Source organism: Lepidochelys kempii, chromosome 7 (assembly GCF_965140265.1).
Source record: "Lepidochelys kempii isolate rLepKem1 chromosome 7, rLepKem1.hap2, whole genome shotgun sequence".
NCBI classification, from domain to species: domain Eukaryota; kingdom Metazoa; phylum Chordata; order Testudines; family Cheloniidae; genus Lepidochelys; species Lepidochelys kempii.
The window spans coordinates 18,548,805-18,571,806 of NC_133262.1; the positions used below are offsets into that span (position 1 = coordinate 18,548,805).

Consider the following 23,002-nt stretch of genomic DNA (forward strand, 5'->3'; position numbering starts at 1 on the left):
AGAAATATCTAGCAAGAAGCCATCAATTTAAAGCCAGGGCTTGGAATAGCTTAAGCCATCTCACAGCAAAAGAGATCATCCCTACCAAAGTAAGGGTTGGATAATCCCCATGTCCACAAACAAAACATCAGCTTCTGTGGTCAGCACAGAGCAGTCAGTAGGCTCCATTTTAACTAACAGGAGGTGCTGTGCACACAGCTAAGGGATTATTATGACCTTGTTATCAATCAGTGTTCTGAATCTTTAAACCTCCAAGGACTGCTGTGTTGACATATGAAGGCAGCACCCCTTTGCTCTCTTGGAAAGAAAATAGGGAGAAATTATTAGACTGTGGTACAGTTTTCCAAGGGAACAGGCAGGGATCCTATCAAGTGAATTACTGAAACTTGGACTGGCCAAAACCCTGAAAATTTTTCTACAGAGAACAATTAATTGGCTAGGAATAATCCAGAGGATCTACAGACATTTTCTATCTTTAATATCTATGGACCCAATTTCGCCACCCTTCCGCAGCTGAGTAGTGATTTACCCCACAAATGGACCCATTGATTCCAAGAGGATACTCACATAGTAAGGTACCAGTCAACATGAGCACACATGGCAGAATCCACCCCTATGATCCATGGGATTATTTATCATACAGGATTTGATTCAGATGTTTGAGTTTCATTATTTAAATACCAAAGGGCCTAATCCTGTCCTCTTAATATCCCTGAAGCCTCACTGAACACAAGGGGCCAAACCCTGGTTGTACACTTAAACCAGGGATGAATTTAGTCCAGTGAGGCTGCAAGGGTATAACTAAGGGTAGAATTCAGCCTAAACCTAAAGATTCTTATTCATAAAGGTACTAATTTACCTAACTGACCATTATGGCCAATTAATCAAATCTGTACTTGCCTCGTTCACTGCATTAAATAAATCCATAGTGTAGCATGGGTATGTTGTGTAATATCAGACTAAAAACAATTCCAGCCACGTCACTGTATCTAATTCAAATGCTAGACTATTCTATGGTACCTGATCAAACCTTCACAAAAGCAATGTCCAGATGAACCTATCACAAAAATACTTATCAGGGAAAATACTTTGAGTCCAGTATTTCCCAAAACTTTTCGGAGAAGAGCCCACCTTCGGGAAAATGAAACCAACTGCACACCTCTGCAACGCAACCATGTGTTGTTAAACCACTAGTTGTTAAACATATACATCTTCTGCACCCCATCCTCTACCCCTGGATAATCCTTTTTCACATACAGGGGCTCACCCCACACCTTGGAAAATTTTGCGATGGATCTTCATAATATGATCCTTCCTCGCCTTTCTTATAGCAAAATAGTTAATGTTGACATTTAAAATTTCACCCTTACCATCTGAGCTAGTGCCCGCTGAAATGAATGGACACTTCATATTTCAGGGCTATTGTTGCAGGCTCTCTCCAAACTCTGACACCCATTGCTACTTTGGTTACATTCAGATCATGTTTTGAAGCTTATCTAGAGACTAGCTTTTTTCCTTCTAAAAGAAAAGTCCTTCTCAGCCATTCATTGTGTGTATGAAATGATGCAGGATACATGCCTTACTGTTTACTTTTTTCACTGTGAATGAATACTCTCAGTTGTACGGTCCTGCAGTGCACATATTTCCTCAGTACACAGCTCTCTAAACTGGCATTCAGTGACTGGAGTGGAGAGGAAGGTTTCTCTCTAGTACCGCCTGACAAAGTCTTCTTCATTTTTCTTTCACAGAAAAGATTTTTTTTCTCCTCCTTCTCCCGCAGTGGCAGAGGAAGTGACTGGATCAGGCGCTAGGATTGCCAGTGGCACTGCAGAATTGCCTCCTCAGTGGGAAACTGAAGAATACGGACACAGCAGGCTGGGAAGTAAAGGCTGTCGAGAACTGCACTGAGTCTTTTGAGAAAGTCTAATTCCCCGTGAGAGACGCTGTTTATTCTTTTTATTGCTACGCTGTTGACTTTATTTGAAACCCCCTGAAGCAATGAGATCTCTTAGTTGGAGACATGCAGTATATCAAGCTGAAGTGAAGGCACCTGCAACCCAGAGAGGGCTACTTTTGAGTTACAGAAAATGCTACGCGTGATGGCGTTCTTAAAGCTGCACTTTGCATACAGCACCCACGACCAGTCGTTCCTTGTTCTGTCTGCCCTCAGGACGTCTGACATTTGACAGAGCGCGCGAGACACAGGCCAGCAAGCTAAGTGGGGTGCTGGGGCTCAGAGGAACTGAAAGGCCTTTTATAAGGGAAATAAAATGCTGATGCCAAGTGTCACTTTCTTCAAGTGAAAAAAACAGGAGAGAAGAAAAACCATGTTGGATCCAGTTCTGAGCTCAGCTTCACTGGTGTAAATCCGAGTAATTCTTGATATACCCCAGGTAACTGAGATCAGAACCTGGACCGCTATGATTTGCATCTCTTCCTTTTCCCATCATTTGTATGTTTATGACTCAACCAGAAGCAGTGATTTATTTGTGAAATTCCTGGGAAGACAGGAAAGCCAGGAAGATCTCTTGAAGCTATAGGCAGAGGTACAACTGGGTGTCACAGTATTTGGAAAGAACAGTCCCAACCACAGAAAAATAGAGGGATTAGGGGACAAATATGCTCTCTGATAGAGCCTCAGCTTGTCCAAATGGGGGCCTCTCCATTAAAGTCAATAGAGTCAGACTGATTAAACCAGCTGAGGATCTGCCATCTGGGAGATAATATCCCCATATAAACATGGGGGAAATGAAGCCCAGTGAGATAAAGAGACCTGGCTTCTGATTTTGTAGGCACAGTTATGCCCAGGCAGTTAATTGTGGGTGGAAATTATGGCAATTTTGGCTGTAAATGCTTACCCTGGGTGCCTAAATAATAATGGGCTGATTTTCAAGGAATTGAGCATCAGTATCTCCTGGTGACTTCAGCACCTCTGAACCTCAGGCCCGTGTTTATTTAGGAGCCTATATGTGGATTTAGGCACCTACCCTATGCTTATACATTTGTGGCCTACATATTTAACTTCCTGATTCAGGGCACCATTTGGTAGTTAGCCTATGCTACCACTGGTGCATGCAATTAATTGGGGGTGCAATGTTTCGGCCTTGCAAAATGAAAGGCCATGTTGCACAATCGAGCTCTGAGTGACTTGTTCAAAGTCACAGAATGAATCAGTTACAAATCTGAGAATAAAACCCAGGAGTCCTAACACTATCCATCTGCCACTCTAGCCACTAGACTTTAGTCCCTCGTTAAGGAGGGAGACCACTACTCTAACTTCTCCAATGACAGGCTTGAGACTCAGCAATAGCTCCTCGTCCTACACCTTCCACACGCTGCTTTTAAACTCTTGCCATAGCAGAGGAAAGAAACTATTTTCCTGTTCCTGCACCCCAGCTAGAGGGTCTTATTTTTTTTGAGCTTGTACTCTCTTGACATATTTGCAACACCAAACATTTTGCTTTGATGGAAACAAATCGCTTTGCTTGAGGACTTTTAGCACTATAACTTTGACTGGCATCTCTGTTTCCCTGCTTGACTGGGCATTATTTGACCGTGTGACAAATGGCAATGCCATCAGCGAAGTTTTCTCGTGCCATACAACTCGGCAATAGAGTGCAACATTAAACTGCCTGATATACTCATTTTTCTGAATGGCTGGTTGTTAAGAATACTGCCCCTTTACCTATCTATGTAGCTGTCTGTCTTTGATATGACACACACACCCATCACTTTAATATCTAGATGCAGTTTCAGCAGGATACAGAGGCGATTCAGCAAGGACATATGCACTTGTATTTCCACATATTACCACCTACTAAGTCCTATGACATATTTCATATGACTACCTCAAAATGCTTTACAAATACCTCCCACAAACCCCAGGAAAGGTGCATCGATAGTGTTATCCACATTTTACCATCAGAAGTTAATCCAGATCATGCTATGAATCAGTAACAGAACCAAAAAAAGAACCCAGGAGTCCTAAAATACATCCATGCTTCTTTTGAGGAATTTGCACAAGGACACTCTTTACATGAAAAAGTCTAACACTCCTTTCTCTATGTTGTAAATCCTTACCCCCATCAGGAAGGATGGAGCAAAGCCCACTTGAGGCAAAACAAAGGACAGTCATGTGTGCTAATTCATGACTACTCTGATCAAGTTTTAACTTCCTCATTACAATCCAATGTCCTGAAAGAACTCCACTTCCTCCAAGCAGCTGAGACCCTGTATTTCACCAAAATGGAGACAACTCTTTAGCAGACATAGTTGTGATTCTGCTTTGGCGCTGATAACATGAGAAATGTAAAAGCTGGGCCTAATAGATGACATTTACCCAGCCAGGATTTTTTTTTTAAATGCTGCTAAATTTCAGTTCCAGTGATCTGATGGTTCAGACACGCATACAAGTCATAAAACTCTAAATGGCAATTTGTGCTGGATATGAACTGCCTGTAGGAGCCCTTCTATAACCCCTATTATGTTCTAGAGAGAAAACCCTTTACATCATTAATCATCACTCTTGGTGATGCTGGGTGGAGCAGCTGGAAGTATAATCATAACTGCAATACATCAAGCCGAAGCCCTTTCAAGAATGTCAGTCTCCTCTTAGGCCCTTTGCTCAGATTTAATTCTCACCTGAATATGGTATTCTTCCTCTCTTCAGGCAAAACTCACCCCTGCAGAGAGGCCAGGCCTAAAGGCCATGCACCACTCAAACTCCAGGTATGCCCTTCAAATTAGGATGCATAGGCTTTGTGCTGGCTCTCTGCACCGGGTGAATTTCACTTTTCTTATACAAGGCAGTTGTGCAGCACAGCCCCATGCTGTTAAATAACAGCTGAGCTCCGCCCCATAAGTGGCTACATTGAAGTGGTGGATGAACTGATTCATGTGTGTGTGTGTGTGTACTTTACCAACTATAGATTGAGATGATGATAGAAATCCAGATCTGTAACTGTTACAATAACATTCCATCTAAAACACACAGCACCAAGTTTTTTTCTTGTACCAGTTACACACATGGGGTGTGGTACAGTGAATGGGATCCCTTTATTCTGGGGTGTACTGAAATCTCCCCTCCAGTGCTCCTGTGAAACACACTGGATTTGTATAAAAGCCTGTTCAAATAAACTGCTCTTCTCCTGGGGGATTTGAAACTAGGACACCCATGAACGGCTCGTGCATCCTTAACAATACTTTGTTTTCTTTGGCAATCAGAATATATAATTAGGCACATATAGTTGTACAGAGTCAAAGATGCTTTAGTTAAAGTCCCCTGAAGGGATTCCTGGAGTGAGGAAGAAAAGCCATCTGCTGACTCCAACGGAAGTGTCAGCAACGAAATAAACTTGGGAGGAACAACATAAAAACAGCTAGAGCTAAAACTGGAATTCAGCAACTCTCCAGGAAAACAAAAGTCACTCTCATTAAAAAAAATTAAAAAAAAAAACAAAAAAACCTACAGAAACCCAAAGGGCAAATCAGTAAGGCAGCTTCATATCCTTCTGTTCGTACACTTCCACTGGCAAGGGATTATTGTTTGTTTTTAATATGAATAAACACAACCAAAATGAAAAAGAGCCTCAAAAATTGTACCCAATAACATTTCTATCAAACTAAAATCTTGAAATTCCTGTAAGTCTTACCTCAAACCTCCCTTTAAATTACTAACTAGACCAATAAATATGATCTGTAAATTCATTAAAAGAAATTAACACTCCCATGGTTTTTTAAATAATGCATTTTAGTGACATTTAAACCAGGACAAATAGCACACAGATAGATCCGTGTTATTTATATAACCATTTCTGCAACTGAAGCAAGTTAAAACTGACTAGCAGGAGGAAATTCCTTATAGTAAGAACTATGAAGCTGTGATATTACCTCCCAAAGGAAGTGATGGAAATCCCATTTCTTGAATCACTTAAAAGTACACAGCATGAAACAAAAGGAAATACATAAGATCTGATCCTGCAGTTACTACTGGGCTTGCATCCATGAGTAATGACTGCAATGGGGCTATTCACAACTGTAAGCACTAGTATTTCAATTCAGGAAAGCATGAGACTTAAGCACATACTCAAGTGCTTTTCTGAATTGGGATCTGGGCTCAGTCATAGGTGTTTGCAGGATCAGGCCTATAACGGGGAACAATGCTAAATTGATAGAGCAGGGACACCCAGCCCAAACCTGCTCTCACTGAAATCAGCGGAAACTGCTATGGATTTAGTGAGGACAATTAGGTTTTTCAATGTCTAACTTCCATAATAAAAAGAAAAGGAGTACTTGTGGCACCTTAGAGACTAACCAATTTATTTGAGCATGAGCTTTCGTGAGCTACAGCTCACTTCATCGGATGCATACAGTTTCCATGGTATGCATCCAATGAAGTGAGCTGTAGCTCACGAAAGCTCATGCTCAAATAAATTGGTTAGTCTCTAAGGTGCCACAAGTACTCCTTTTCTTTTTGCGAAGACAGACTAACACGGCTGTTACTCTGAAACCTTCCATAATAAAGAACCATTTGAGATTCCTAATTTTCAAGAGGTTTCTCTTTCATCCATTTTAAATACAGATTCTTAGGCAGGCCAGACGAGACCACTAAAACCATCTCACTATCAGTCCAGATACTCATATCTGTTTTAAATAAAAGTGTGCCCACTTGTATGCTAAAACATTTTATAGAACACTCAACCATCTCATGTTACTGCATTGGCGTGAAATTCACCCCACCTCAAAAGGACCACATAAGACCCTATCCATCACTTAAGCTCCTTATTAAAGAGTTTATGTGATGCACAGTACCTTTTCCAGGCCCTCTTGCACTGGGGTGAATTCCACTCTAACTGTTTATGCCCTTGTAAACCTTCACATACAGGGGGTGATAGTGTATTCTAGCCATTTCATACAAGGCTACTATCACAGGCTACAGGAAGATGCCAATCCAGACACAAATATTTCTCTGGAAATTTCTACTGAAACCATAACTGTGGCACACTGAAGCCAAAATCTTGTGATTCTTGTGTGATGACGTAAAAGATGCCGTAAGTGTTAAAATAATATGTACTTGGTAGATTTATCTTAGAGATAGCCCTGGACCACTAAGTTTAGACCTGGCTCCAAATCCAAACGTCTCCATTTGGGGTGTTTGCATCTTGGAGGACTGACTCATTTCCTGCTCTAATTTATATGTATTGATAGTTACCAATAACAACAACAAAAAAAATCTATATTTTGTCAACTGTTGAGGAGGGAGGTTTAAATGTTGACTAAAAATGAATCAATGACTTTGCTTTCATGTGGCCTCCGTGAAATGTATTAAAGGCCAACTCCCATATGATGACTACTGCGCTTCTGTCACTATCCTTGTATAATGTGGGGGGGAGCGCTGAGAAAAAACACCAAAAAAACTGTAATGTTTGCAAAAGACCCACAGGTTAGCCAGAGTTCAAAATGCCAACCAACTCCCCTTTATTACCACAGCGCACACCAGGGTGAGCAACAGGATCAGTGTCTAGTACTCGGCTGCTTACTTGCCAACAGGAAGAGGGGCGGATGCATTCGGAGAGAAGGATCACTTACATCAATGAGGTCAGAGACGTCGTGGATGTAGTATTTACCGACGGCTGCATTTGTGGCTGCCAGGTTCAGCAGATAATCGTTCCTGGCTTTAGTGCACTTCAGCTTGTTTTCAGAATATTTGGCTTGCCTCTGAAAAAGCAAAATAGAATGTAAAGAGACAAATAAGTTATCCAGGAGGTTCACATTTCCTCTTGCTACAAGTCCTCCATAGTGCACTGCTGTGCTGGTGTCACGTAGTAACACCCTCTTGGTAGGATGCAGCATATACCTTTACCAGTACAACAAGTGAATCCATCTGAACGTACCCGATGCATTCAACAGCACAGCAAGTGCATTCAAGTTGAATGTACAGAATGCATTCAGAGCACAATTATCTTATCTGCACATGCATGGAAGATTTGGCATCAGTCAAGATTAGAGGGCCAAATTCTACTCACAGTTACACTGATGTATATCTGGAATTACTCCAGATTTATACAGTTGCATCTGGCTGTGGAATCTGGTCCAAAGGCTCAAGCTGCAAAATTCAGAAGGGGATCCAGAATTCAAACCCCTACAAGTTCAGGGCATTTGTTCAGGGTGGTCTCCAATCAAGAAGTTAAACAAGAGTGCCTGATCCTTGCAAGGGGCTTTCTGCTATCTCATATTCCAGTGCAACATACACAGCTGGGTAAACACACATCTAACTAACAGTTTCCTGGCCAGGGAGGCTACTTTTCATTTTCACAAAAAAAGAAAATCAGAAAAAATGCCCGAATGACAATATTTGGAGTTTCTGTGAATCTGCAGAATGCAAGGTTTTTGGCAGCCTGGAGAAGAAAGAGGTAATGGGTTTTGCCAGCACTAGGGCTGCATTTTTTCTTCAGAGCCCCATCAGAATGCTGCCCCATTAGCTCACAGATCAGTGAAAAGAATATCCAAGCCTCTTCCTTCAAGTCTCTGATCTAATGAATCATGGAATATATACTGTTCATTGTTACAAGAACAGATTTGGGAGATGAAAAACGAAGCAGTGAAATACAGTCTGCAAGCTGACCACAACCCTCCCCTCCACCGTGTCCTCTCTGTCTACTTGACAGAGCATTACCGTGGCAGACTAGATTTACTGCTAGGCTCCCTCCCTCAGCAGTCGACAAAGTCTCTCAGGTCCTAGATTTTGTGTGATTAAAATCAGTCGGACCCACTGGCCACAGTCTGAGTAGCTCCTGTATAAGCATTTCATTTGCTCTAGTTTGTGCTGGCTGCCTCAGCCTTTTTTGTTGTGTTTGGTTTTCAAAGCCATTGCTTTTGGGAGGCCCTTTCAACTGCCCTTTTCAACTCCCCCTCCACGCTGAGGCACTGTGCAATATTTAATGGTTGGCCCCATCAGTCCCTAACCACGTATTTTATCCTCTCTGTGGATGTGTGCTGCACGTTGTTCCCCAGGCCCCGTTTTCTGCTCAAAGGTCGCAGCCTGACTTTGAATCAAACCCTTGCTGCCTACTGACTTTGGCACATCTCCATTACTAACAACCAATAAAGAGACTTTTTATAGCATCCCCAGACTGCTCTTCGCCGAACTATTCACGAGCATCGAACTAGCAGGAGACTTCCTCCCGGATCCCTTCAAAGGCTGCAGAAAGGGTTGTAGGAGAGTGATGAATGCTGGAGCCGAAACCTTTGCCACAGAGAGATTTTTGTCTGCACATCTAGTCCAGTACACATGTAGCTGGCATCCACTACTGCACCCATCAGCAGGGAAGCTGTCAGCCATGCGGGAGGCTCATTATTCCTCCCACCCACCTTCTCCTTCATCTTCTCAATCTTCTTGACGGAGCTCCGGCGCTGAGGCCTGTCCTCGTGCCGCAGCAGGTTCACGCTGATGTCCCCAGACTTGTTGAACTGCTTTTCCTCCTGCTTCTCTGCTTCCTTCAGCTTGCTCTCAGCGCTGATGCTTTCCGCGTGGTACATGTGGTAGGTTTTCATCACCTGAAGAGACAGAAGGTAATGAGTCTCCCACACTTACAGCGTCCGTGCTTGTGCACAGTGCAGGCTGGAGAGCCCTAGAGACCATGGGCCGGATTCTCAGGTATGCTAAGACTGTTTGATGCTACCTCTTAAAGGGGGCTGGGGTCAGCCACTGAGACTAACCCTTAAACAGAACATCTCCACAGCCAGGACAGAGCTGGCGTAACTCTACATCATCCATGTCCCTATCCCCCAGTGTTAGGCCATGGCACGGCAGCTTCTCTGCTATTCAGAGCCACAGGGAAACAGGACATAGCTTACAGCAGCTCTGAGCTGGGGCCAGACAGGCCCTTGCATGGCTCCAGGACACGGGGTGCGCAAAGGTAGCTTGATACTATCTTGACCCCAACCCTCCTCTTCCCAAGTCCAGGAACTGAGTAACTGAGAACCAGGCTCAAATTCTCTAGCCATAGAAACAGGTGCAGCTTGGGCAGAGGCAAGCTCAACCCTCCACCACCCTGCCGACGTGCCTCATCTTTAACTTGGAGGGGTGCTGCTTCAGAGTGAAACAGAGTTTGATCTCCAGTGCCCATTCCAATTAGTGCCTTATCTGGCGTCAAATGCAATGGTGGATTTGACAACATGGACGCCCATCCCACTAGGAACTAGAGCAGCTCGAGTTGTGTGGTGTTTGTGTGTCCCGAGGAAAACATCTACAGATGCTTCACTTCGACAATCACATTTTAAAAAATAAAAGATCAGAGGGCACAGTGTGATCGTTTTAATAGTCTTGGCAAGAAAAACCCATCTGCTCCTCTCTCTTTATGCCTTCAGTCGCATTGTCCCCTTTCATCAGCTCGCTCCAGGACTCAGACGTTTTATTTCACATTGCCTTGACGAGGCCAGAGATGCTGGATTGGTCTCTGCAGAGCAGAATTACATGTTAATGGTCTGGACGCTGCTGTCAATGGGGCTGTGAAATATGGCTAATCATGAAGGGCCAGATTCTGGCTTTTATGCCACTGCCCTGCATAGGGTGCAGTGTGGAACTACACGGCCCCAGGAGCAGCGCTGGGGAAGATTGTGCCTCACACCAGCACAATCTCTTCCTTTACATGTGGGTGTGCGCTTTACACCAGCCTTTACGTTGCTCCCCTTGGGGTAGTGCTATGGCTCTATCCCCTTTCTCCTCACCTGGTTTTGGGTGAGCGGCTCCCTAGGTGGAACAGAAGCGAGGAGCCCCTGCCGGCCTCCCCCAGCGCAGGGGAGGCAGACGGACAGACAAACAGACCCATGCTGATGCCACTTTCTAAAGGTTTAAGAATGTTTCTAAAGTCCTCCTCAAAGGGGGTTATTCAGAACTAATCTGACCTCTCAGGGACCCGTACACGGATGACGACATTTACCACAGAGAGCAAGCAGCTAACAGAACACTAATTACAAAGACCAAACTCACTCTGCCATGCTGATGGCTTTGAGAAGTAAGGTTTTAAAATGGGACTCAAAGCAGCTCTGAGCACCTCCTAACACAAGGATGAGAGCAGGCCACAGCCCCCAGGTGCAAAGGCAAAGACCCTGGCATCTCTCCCTTTCTGCACCTCAAGCCCAATGCTATAATGGCACCAAACCCTCCAAACTGAAGACATGCCAGCAAAGCTCTCCGCCTACGAAGCACCAACATTACAGTATGATCTTGGCATTAAAATATAGGATGCAACCAAAACAGCAGAGAAGGGAATGCCAAGAGCTCAATTCTGGGAGGTGCTAAACCTCACATCCCATTGGCTCCAGTGGAACCTGGGGTATGTCTACACTGCATCTGGGAGCCAGCCTCCAGCCTGGGTCCACAGACTTGTGCTAATGGGGCTCACGCTAGTTCACTAAAAATAGCAATGTCAGGCCCAGCCCCACCCCAACCCCGGCTTGAGACCCTGAGCTCCAGTCTGAGCTGCAATGTCTACACTACTATTTTTTGTGCGCTAACGCAAGTCTCTGGACCCAGGCTGGCAGGCTCACTCCCAGATGCAGTGTAGACATAACTGGAGGGGCTCAGCTGCTCTCAGAAAAGCATTCAGCTCCTAACAGGATCACATATGACATGGGGAGACATTCCCACCATTAACACGAATTAAGCTTCCCTTTGACTCGGCATCTTTACACCCACAGTTGGTAGACAGCCAGAGGACACCAGTCTGCAATGGCTATCGGCACATGTAAGTCTAAAAGTAAGGGGGACCTCTAGTAAATCAGGTGCACTGGTGAGAGGCTGAATCGGAAGGAATGGAGGTGACAAGGGGATGGATTTATGAGGAGTTTGTGAACTGCCACTGGAAAATCATTCTGTGTTAAATTCTACAGGCTGGTTAAAAGAAACTTTTCCTGCAAGGTAAGGAACCAGCCAGGGGATCTGTAACACGAATACAAGGATTGCCTTTTTGCAGGACAGCTCTTTTTTTCTCTGAATCTGTAAGCACATACCTGGCAGAGCTGGCTGCCTCTCAGCCATCCCCTCATGACCAGGCGTGGTCCTCACTTCACAGCCACATTCACCGCTGTCCCACTCAGTCCCTGCATTCTCTCCCTTTCCCCCATTAAGCTTTCCATAAATCAGTTGGACTCAAGGTTTGAAATCCTAGCCCCACTGAAGTCAATGGCAAGACTATCATGGACTCCAATGAGGTCTGGATGTTGCCCAGGATATCTACCTCAAAGGAAATTTTATTCATGGCAAAGACGCTGACCACAATTTTTACTAGTGATTTGGGGTGCGGATTTTGGGCATAGAAGGCCTGGTTTTCAGAAAATCAGGTCCCTTTAAAAGGCATCTCTCAAATTGGGCACCTAAAATCTCTAGGCACTTTGAAATCTTGGTCTTTGATCCCACACTAATTTCTGCTTTTTGATGGTGTCCCCCTTTCTGGGCATTTATCCCAGTGTTTCCCTGAAGTTCTTGTCAGGCTGAGCAGTACATTAGCTCTCCGTGCCTTTAATCAGCCCAAGCGAACACAGGGCCAGATCCTCAGCTGGTGTAAATTAATGTAGCACCACTGACATCAACAGCGCCGCGCCGATTTACTCCAATTTAGGAAATGGCCCACACTGCTCAAGTTGATCTACTAAATTTTTTGTGCTAAGCATTTTTTTTTAGCATCCTTTGAACAAGGAAGTAGAGCGAGAGGGAAGCCCTAGGCAGGAGAAAACGACAGAATGTAACCCGCCAGCCCTTGTCTGTGATTACAGAGCCCTTTATAATTGTCTGACTCGGGGATGGGGATGGAAAGAGGAATCGTTGGGGGATACTGAACTACAGCCTGATATTCCTGCAGATTAGCACAGACCGTTTGTCCCCCCCCATCCCTTCACCCTTTAGGCAATGTTAAAGAAAATAAACTTACAAGGACTTTCTTTCTGAGCCATTGATTTTCCAGAGGGCAATAACCCTGTATCCCTGGCTAAAAATGGAATGGAGGGACAGCTTTGGCCTAAAGCACACCTTGTTATATAACTGGCTCTTCAGATGGCTGCTAGAATCCAAACCAAACCCTAAAGGGACATGTGCTAGATTTGATCTTTCTGGCCTTTGAGATCTTCCACGGCTTTGGGCTTTGCTTTTGACCCTGTCAACCAGCACACGTCTGTGAGACTGTAGAGTAAACATTGCACTTGCTTTTCATTGGTAATGTACTGTTCTAGCTTCCTAACTGCACAACAGGGCACATTTTACTGCTCCATAACGCACTAGAAACTAAATGGAGGCTATAGATCAGGGCAGGGGGAGCGCCAAAGAATGGGCCTCCCGTCCCATGCAACATGGCTGAAGTTTCTCTAGGGTTTGCTCCAGGAGGCTCAGGCTCTGGAGGTGTGGAGGGGTAGGGTGGTGACAACTACCCCATGGCATTGACTCCATCTCACTCCACCCCACCCCACAAGAACTCTGTGAGGATCCTTAAAGCAAACTAGTGATGGCCTCTTACCTTACACTTGTTCCCCCACAGCAATATGCAACATCCCACCCCTACCAATGGGAACTTGGGGCAACAATACTTGCCATTACCATGGGGATCAGTGGAGGCAAGCCAGGAGGTAATACAACAATATAACCATATAGCTAGGGCCTGACCAAATTCACAGTCCATTTTGGTCAATTTCACAGCCAGAGGATTTTAAAAATCATAAATGTCATGATTTCTGCTATTTAAATTTGAAATTTCATGGTGTTGTAATTGTAGGGATCCGGACCCAAATAGGAGTTGTGGGGGGAGGGGTCACAAAGTTATTGCGTGGGGGGGGGAGGGTGTTGTGGTACTGCTCCCATTACTTCTGCGCTGCTGCTGGCAGCGGTGTTGCCTTCAGAGCTGGGCAGCTGGAGAGCGGTGGGGAGACCAGATTTCACAGTGCATGATGCATTTTTCATGGCTGTGGATTTAGTAGGGCCCTACTTATAGCCTTTCCTTCCCATTGCAGCCCTGCCAGATAGAACAATCAGGTTCCACGAGTCTATGCTCTCAGAATCTTCTTGCCCCATAGGCAGCAATAAACCACGTAAGTGGCAATTTGGCCCAACGTAATTATCACAAACAAAAATCAATCTGCTTTCATGCTCTCATGAACATTTCCACTGTTCTCCATAATGGCTATAGACAACTCTTTAAATGAGCCTTTTCTCCAAACCAGAGCCCCTTTTATATTCCCCGTCCAAGATAACACCAACTCTTTGCAATACAAATCTATAATGTCAAAGGATAACAATCTTTCACATGGACAGAAAGTACCTGGTGAGGGGTGGGGGGGAAGACAGGAACAAGAGACAAGTCAAGTAATAATCAATACCTGCTGGCAAACAGATCCTCCTGACTCAATTAAAAGCAAATATAGTTCAACCAAAATGATGTCCTCTGAACTGAGTTTTAACCTGGGCAAAAGGTTCCTTTTAAATGTCAGCTGAGTTGTCAGCAGAGGCATAAAAATGTTTCCTATGTTTTGGCGGAAAGGATGGCCCTGGGATTCAGCCACAGGCCTTGGAGTCAGGAGAACTCCCACTGTTAGTAAGGTAAGCATTTCACCTCTGCACTCCATTCCTAGCTCTGTCACTGACTCGCTGCATGACCTTGGGAAAGTCTCAGCTTCCCTGCAACAAACCCACTACTTGAGTCAGGTACGCTGCTGACTGTGAGCTCTGCCAGAGTTTTGAACAAAGCTGGGCTAAGTAACATTTTTGGATGGAAGCTACAAGAAACTATTGTTGCTGGGTGGGGTGGGGATAGGGGGGCGCATATCAGTGAATTGCAAGGCGTGTGCATCCACAGAAAGCAAAAGCAGAATAAAAAGGAAGTTTGCACAAGACCCTGTGAAGAAAAAACACAGCATTTTCCACAGCTGTGGCTGTCAAAAAGAACCTACTGTTTTGCTTGGAAGAGGTTCGGCTGAAACATAAGATCTTTTTCCCAGCCAAGCATAAACATAGCCTCTAAATGAGCTTCAAATGCCTTATCAAAGTCCCCCAGAAACATGCTGTCTCTGATTTATAATTTAAGAAGAATGGAAAGAAGAGCGAGTGGAGGTTTGAGTCCCATTTCTGCCCTGTCCTGTGTTATGTCACAAAGTCCATAACTTTCCACATGTGTTTGCAGCTGCAGTTTCCCTAAAGAAAATCACAGAAGACAAACCAGACCGACACCTCCTATGCTACATACACCAATGGGGAAGAAAGACTTGCTGGGTTTTCATACAATCCCTCCTCTGCTACCCTGCCCCAACCCCGCTTCTTTTTGTTGAAAACAGAGAGGAAAAGATGAATGGAATGGCTGCACTTTGGGCAATATTTGGCTATCACAAGAGAGGGCTCCCAGTCATTTCCAGAGACCCAAACATACACAACTGCACTGTGCTAGTGTAACAAGAAGGTCTGACAGTGAAACCCTGGCCCAGTCGGTATTTTAAATACAACCAGGTTTTTGTCCCCAGGTTGTGAGGTGTTCGTTGGACCTGGACACTGCTATGCCCAAACAGTAACTTTCAGCACGACTATTTGTCAGCTGTGTTTGAGCTTCTGTACCTACCATGGTGTTCAGCATGGGCCTGATCCAAAGACCGCTGTGGTCAGCTAGCGTCTATTGACTTGAATGGGCTTTAGTTCAGGCCTCACATTTGTTGTGCAAGAAAGACTGATTTAAAAAGGAAAATACCTTATTACAGAGCATTATAGAACATAACCTACTCCCACTGCAGCCTAGTCACTCTACACCCTTTTCACGGTCATGTTTGCTCATTATCATAATTATTTTGCTTAAAAGTCTTCCTTCCCCACCATGTTTTACTCCCACTTGAGCCTGATGCGCATACAGGATTGGAGGATAATAGGGGCTACAGGACTGGAACTTCACTGCAGGATAGGCTCTGCTTATTCCGATTTGCAGAGCATCTCCCACTCATAAGCAGCAAGAATACAAATAATTTCTGGGAGAGTAGAGCACAGCGCTTTTCAACTGACTGTTCCTTGTCCAATTTGCACCTCCTCTAATTAGCTCTAAGACAGCACAAAAGAATCATTTTATATCATTGATTCTTTCCAAACGGATGAAGTTTGTGTCAGTGACACCATTGCCTTGGAAAGTTTGCTGTACAGACGACAGCCCTCATTATCTCTCATCTGATGCCACTTAATACTCTAGGAATGAACTGGTCTTTAAAATTCCCAGGCTGAAAGGAACAACTATTTATTTTAAGTATTCTCTTAATTCTGGAGGATGTCTACCTATAGCAATCTACTCTCCAATCTGCAATCCTCTCATGCCTTCTGGACAGCACTTGGAACAAAGTCATGTTGTCCCTGTCTTAAGCTATTGGGTCATAAAGAAAAGCAGTGTCCCTGGGATCTTTTTGCAAATAAGTTAATTAGCTACAATGGAAGGAGGAAAAAATATGTTGTAATGTTCATTAGTTATTTAACACCACAAGTTGCGTTTTGCAATATTAATATCGCGTTCTGAATAAAGGCCACAGTCAAAATTACTAGTCATAAATGGTGCTGCTTGCTGCCTTTAGCTAGAGCGCTTTAGGCTTTTAAATAGTTCCTCATTAAGGCTCCGATTCAGCAAAGCACTTAAACATATGCTAAGCACTTCGCTGAACAAAGACGGAGTTAAGCATGGGCTTAAGTGCTCTGCTGAATGAGGACCAAAGGCCAAAATCCAGCTCCCAGTGGAGTCAATAACACAACTGTTACTGAGGTCAAAGGTGCAGCATCAGGCCCAAGAAGGGGACATACCTCTAATCTAGGCTGGAATTTATCTCTGTCCCACTCTGAGCTGGTGTTATTACCCTATTGTTATTTTAAGAACATATGAACTGCCTGCTGGATTAGGCCAAAAAAGGCCAAGCAGGTCAGGGTCCTGTCTGACGACAGCCAAAGCCGAATGCTACAGAGGAAGGGATAATCACCTGCATTGCACATAACTCCAGGAGGAAATTTCCTGACTGCAAATGGCAACCAGCTTTGCTCTGAAGTACAAGGGCTGATGGCTCTTATAATTTTCCCCCTAATTTAATATAGCTCTAGATGTTATTCTAATACATATCAAGTATGCAATCATTTTTTAAAATTAAATTTTTTCAATAATATCTTGCAGCAGTGAATTCCCCAGGTTAATTATACATCATAGTGCTTTGACAATTTTCAGTATGCCGCCTCTAACTGGGTGCTCGTTTGTGTAGTATGTGAAACAAACATTGTCACATGCAAAACAAGTAATTACACTGCGCCTACAGAAACAGAAATAGAGCCTATTAGCTCTATTAAACAAATTGAAACTTCACTTTGAAGCTATTTATGTTGACCCAAATTTTGGCTGACGTTTCCTTAAACATGAATGCATACAACAAAGGGAACAAGTGGTGAGTGAAGACACCATACCTTTACTTATGAACCTTGCATCAACTTGTGCCCAAATTCTGAGGGCTTATCTACACATACATTGGAAGTAAAACAACAAAATCCATTTTAATTCCCACCGTAATTACTTTGGTGCAAGACTGTGTGTGGATGCTCTTATTTCAGGATGAAATTTTGATGCAACTTAAGTCAATTTTTTTATTTTTACGGACTTACTTAAATGAATAGGGCATTCATTCCAAAATAAGGGTTTGTCTGTAGTATAGCTGGGACATGTACATTCCAGCTTGAGGAGACCTATCTTCACTAGCTCTGATCAAGCTACTGTACTAAAAACAGAATGACAGTTGTTGCGGGAAGGGCTAGCTGCCCGGAGTACAATCCCATCTGAGATCATAGGTATGTAGTCAGGGCAGCTAGCCCCTCCTAGCGCTCGGGCCACCACAGCTACACTTCTGTTTTTAGCTTGGTATCTTGGAGAGCTAGCATGGGTATGTCTTCTCGAGCTAGAATTGACATCTTCCATCTCTAGGGTACACATACCCGGAGAGTCAATACACACAGGTTTACATCAAAATAATGAAAGGTGTGAATTCAAACAGATTTAGTTAGTTTGGCTCCAGCTTGTGGGTAGCAAAGCCCTGAGATGCAAGTTAAACAGTGCAAAAGTTTCCACATGCTCTATACAGTTCTCCTCACACAATCCCCACCAGGGTCCTAGCCAGGGCACAAACATGCATGGGATGCTCACAACTTCCTCTTTTATCATGCATAGCTGGAAAACATGCAGGGAAGTCAGTCCACTTGATGAACATTAGTCCAGTAAAGAAGTGCAATACTGTAATGCTGATATAGCCCTACACAGCATGCAATGTGCTAGCTCAGCATGTGTGATAATGTTAACACCTAGTGGCTGTCCAACAGAGCAGATAAATGACTTACTACTGTATTACTGCCAGCTAAGACGGACCTCCATTAGCATAAGAGGGAGAAGACTGATTTTTCGAGCCAATGGTTCCAAATTTTATCCCCATTTCTACACAACAGTGATTTAGCTGTCAAATATTGTTTAAGTATGTGGGCAGTTGCTTGATTCATTACAAGACATTGCCAAGGCCTGAGAATACGACCACACCACTTCAATCATGGGGATGGTGGCAAGTCACAGAGCAACACTGCCATGCTGGATCATCCTGCACGCAAAATATGCTACAACATTTTAAACAATCACCCAAGAGATGACACAAGCCAGTTGCTTAACCAAGGTAATACGATTTGTACTCTGTACATTTGGGATGATCTCTTAAGACAACAGGCTGCCTAATAAGGCTCAGTTCTTGAACCGGTTTCATTGTAATTTCTGTAAAGAGCATGCCTCTTCCAGGCCACGCATTTCTAAAAGGCTGACAGATCGTTGGCCATCATTATAGGTAGATCAACTCAAAGTAATGTGGTTCGCCTTTTTATTCATTTAAGCACACCCAGGTCAGAATGTGGGAGCAGAAAAGCACCACGGGCGAAATCTCACTGAAGGTGTTGAAAATTTTGTCACTGATTATGGGGCCAGGATTTCACTCCAAGTTTGTCTTACAGAATTGCATTCATTTCAGACCCCAACAGACTTTTGAGACTTAGACTGAATTCACGGTGTTGCATCCGATGAAGTGAGCTTTAGCTCACGAAAGCTTATGCTAAAATAAATTGGTTAGTCTCTAAGGTGCCACAAGTACTCCTTTTCTTTTTGAAAATACAGACTAACACGGCTGTTATTCTGAAACCTGTCTTTCATTTGGCGTCTTTATCCTACATCTGGGCTTTGAATAGCTTGATCCAATTGGTAGGTTTAAAGTTAGATGCAAAATGAGGGTGGAGCAATCACACTGTTTCTGAAATTAAGATTAATCTCCTACTGCCACTAATAAACCTTTGACATCCAGACATCAACTCACTCCCAAATCTGGCCCTTTTAATCTTTCCTGATCACCCACCCACATAGTAACCCACAGAGCAATTCAATCCTCCAGCAGCCTGTGCAGAAACGAGCCTGTTAAATGAAGAAACTAGCTATTCATAGTTAAAGATTTTAGCAGAAATTTAAAAGAAAAAAAGTTCATGGTCTATTGTTTAGGCCAGTTTATCAAAGTGCCGGAACAACATGATTATCCATCTTGTTGGTAGGAATAAACCTGCTGTGGACCAATTTATGTCCAGGGAACAGATAGGATTGAGGGGCTCAACTAAATTGCCTGACTTTTCCTAGGTAAGATGGATGTTCTGTTGCTTCCTAGAATGCATCACCAATCCTTAAACCCAAACAGAAATGAAAAACCAACTCCTGATGGCCAAGGATCAGGAGCAACAAAAGGACTTTTACCGTCTTTCTCATGAAAGCCTACTTTGGAAGTAGTGGGCTCAGGTAACAGGGTCATGATTTCATTTAGACCTAGGAAGATGAGGTCTGTGAGGAAACTGCCACTGTTGAATTAAATCAGGAAGAACAGCACTTACAGGAGAAAAGTGATACCAAATTTACCTGCTGAAGGCCTGATTAAGCCATCATCAACTGTGGGACATGGGCAGGCAGCAGAACTCACAGAAGAGCCAGATACAACTGCACTTAAACAGTGCCAATTCAGAGTGACTCCACTGAGCTATCAGAACCTGGCTCAAACTGTAGTCACTGATGACACCTAAAAGTGACTACAGAAAACAGGAGTAAAAGCAGCATCAGGAAAGCCCCAGCAGGTTTGAACGTTACAGCAATGAGTAAAGATCATATTGTATCTAACCCAAAGCAGCCTGAGGGGCCTCCACTCCACTTAACTGCAAGAATCAGATCATGTGATCTATAATATGGTCTTAAATCCATGGCTTTTAAAATCTCTCCACTGTAGGACTAGGACAGCTGGTAAGTTTTTCTCTGCCCTAGTCAAACCCGATTTAAAACCCAGTATTTCCAACAACTAAAAAAAACCTAAAAAGGCAGTAACTGTAACACGGATAGAGAGAGCCTCCAAAAGTAACTGTTTCACACTGTACATAACCAATTACATTAACTCTGATCCTGAATAAGGGAATCCTCACTACACAGCTTAAAGAAGAGTAGAAAGAACACATTACTTACCGTGTATAGCTCATTGGTGACCTTCAAGAGTTCTTCATGCATCTGTAGACCAATTTCTTTACTCTAGGACAAAAAACATTGAAAGATAAATTAAGATTCTGTTATGTTCACAATATTTACTTTTTCTTACAAAGGTCAGCACACTTGGGGGGGGGGAGGGAATAAACGAACAAGTTGTGCGACCTTGCACGGTTCTATGCTTACATGACATAATACTTAATGGTTTTCAGCCCTGCTCATTGTCAGGTGAGCTCTGGATGCTTTTTGCTGTGCTGCTGGCAGACCCTGCCTGTAAGGCCAGCACTGCCAACCACCAGAAGATTGCCTAGGAGAGGTGGATCCTTCAATGGCACAAAGATTCATGAGCCAGCTCGCCCCTGCAGGGGGGGGGGGTGCGGCCAGGGATAGAAGGCATGGCTCAGCTGATCCCCAGAGCCTGTACTGGTGCCTTGGGGCTAGCAGGTGTACATTAATCCAGCCTTTGGGTTGCTCTTGGCTATGCTGAGGGACCACACTGGCACACAGCCAGCCCAGGATTAGAGGAAAGCAAAAGGCACTTTGCCACATGCCCCATCCTGAGCTGGACTGCATACACCTCAGCCGTAGCCAGGGATGTGGGCCTTCATCTTCAACTATTAACTAACTTGTCAGTTCTTTCTTCCTGCCGCAGCTGGGAGCTCGGCACTCTGATGGAATGCGAACAAACACCTCCTTCCATCACCACAGTGCACGTTTATTCAGCCCCTTTCATCAGGGCAAGGTTAGGTCAAGCACTCAATGTTCTGCCCAGGCAGGTAGCACAGAAGCCATCGCAATTACAACACTGGCAAAAATCTAGCAAACCTCTGATAAGCATGTTGGACTCCAGTGAGTTCTGCTGCAGTAACCATGCATCTTCAGTGTGTTTAAAAAAAAAGGATTGTGGGATGACGACATCCCCTTTCAATGATGTGACACACTTGCAACATAATCAGTGGGGGGCAGGGGAGGGTGATGAACAGAAGGTAGGGGCTCAGATAATATGGTGATGGGCAACAGCAGATCGATATCAGAGACGGGAAGGGATTCATGTTACAGGATTACAAACATGCTGTTAAAATTCAGGAATATGGTGACTCTTAGGACTCACTGATCACGGGCATAATGGAAGAGGTGAGGGCTTGGGCTGGGTGGTGGTTCCGCACAGCGAAGCAGCGAGGGCGTTCCACATTGGAGGGATGCCAAATATCTGGGGTGGGGGAGTTTATCTGTTTTGTTGGGGTTTTTTTTTTTTAAACAAATAAGGTCTGAAACATGGTATAATGAGATGTATTTGTTCCAAACTCCTTCATCACTTGTGTCCAAGTGAATCCTGCTAATCCCTAGCAGATGCATTCACACCCATCCCACAGAGAACAAAACACAGCAACTTATAAATGCCGCTGCTATCTAGCTGCATTTTTCACATTACTTTCATGCTTGCAGGGTTTTTCCTTTTCTCAGTTTACAGAGGAGTGGGTAGATTTTGGCAGCACAAAAGGTTTCTGGCCATGCCTTTTTAAAACACATTCTGCCCCCACCCAGATTTGCCCTCTGTTGCTTCCACTTGCTTCCTAGACAAGATTTTCCATCCCTTGCTCTGCTTCAGCACCAACCAAATGTGTAGACTTTAATTATGTGTGTATTTTAGAAATTAAATTCCCCCGTGGCGTGGGGAATGCTCCCAGGGCTTTATTTACAACACTTCTACAAATCCTGTCTCATATCCTTCCTGCTTCAGAAACTGAAATGACACCATCAAGTAGGCTGCCAATACACTTCAGGACTCTGTTTTTCACATTTATAAACTTGAAAACCAAAATACAGATGTTTTCTGCTTTCACTGCACCTAGAATGTTAGCAAGGGGCCGCCGCAAATTAACCAAGACTTTTATTTCCATGTATTTTTTTTAAAAATCCTTATTCAAATAAAATCCATAAATGTAGATGTGAATAACACCACCACTGTACAGACCTGTACATCCACGTTGCATCTCTCAATTACTGCACTCCTCATTCGCCCCTGTATCACCCAAACCAGGTTTCAGACACCATGGTGATGAGTGCGATACAGAGGTCTATACAGTTGGATGAAAAAAATTCTCATAACGTCTCTGACCCTACGAAGTTCTGAGTAGCCCCAGCTCCCTCTGTGTTCAGGAGGAGCTGAGGGCATTCCCATTCCAGCAGGAGGCACTAAGCATCTCACAGAATCAGGACCTTGGTGTAATTTCTCTGCATTGTGAATCCACAGTCATTAAACTGATTTTATAGAAATATTATTTTGCTAACATAACTCATGCCATTCAACACTGAACGCTGTGGGTCTAACATTTTTCTGGTTTCTCATTTCAGGGATTCTGTCCAATGTTAGGAGACAGGAAGGTAGAAGGGCAGTTGGGTCCCCGGATGGCTGCAATAGCATTTTATATCTT

At 43.9% G+C, this 23,002-nt stretch overlaps 1 protein-coding gene across 2 annotated transcripts in view; it reads right to left on the minus strand.

Moving 5' to 3' along the window:
* The window catches only part of SRGAP3 (SLIT-ROBO Rho GTPase activating protein 3), a 226,681-nt gene that overhangs the window by 52,346 nt on the left and 151,333 nt on the right, over positions 1-23,002 (minus strand). For both annotated transcript variants that reach the window (XM_073351215.1, XM_073351214.1), the window contains exons 4-6: positions 20,550-20,612; positions 9,370-9,555; positions 7,588-7,716 (exon numbers count right to left, since the gene is read on the minus strand). In XM_073351215.1, the coding sequence (XP_073207316.1) occupies positions 7,588-7,716; positions 9,370-9,555; positions 20,550-20,612 (378 nt within the window). The remainder of the gene's footprint in view (positions 1-7,587; positions 7,717-9,369; positions 9,556-20,549; positions 20,613-23,002) is intronic.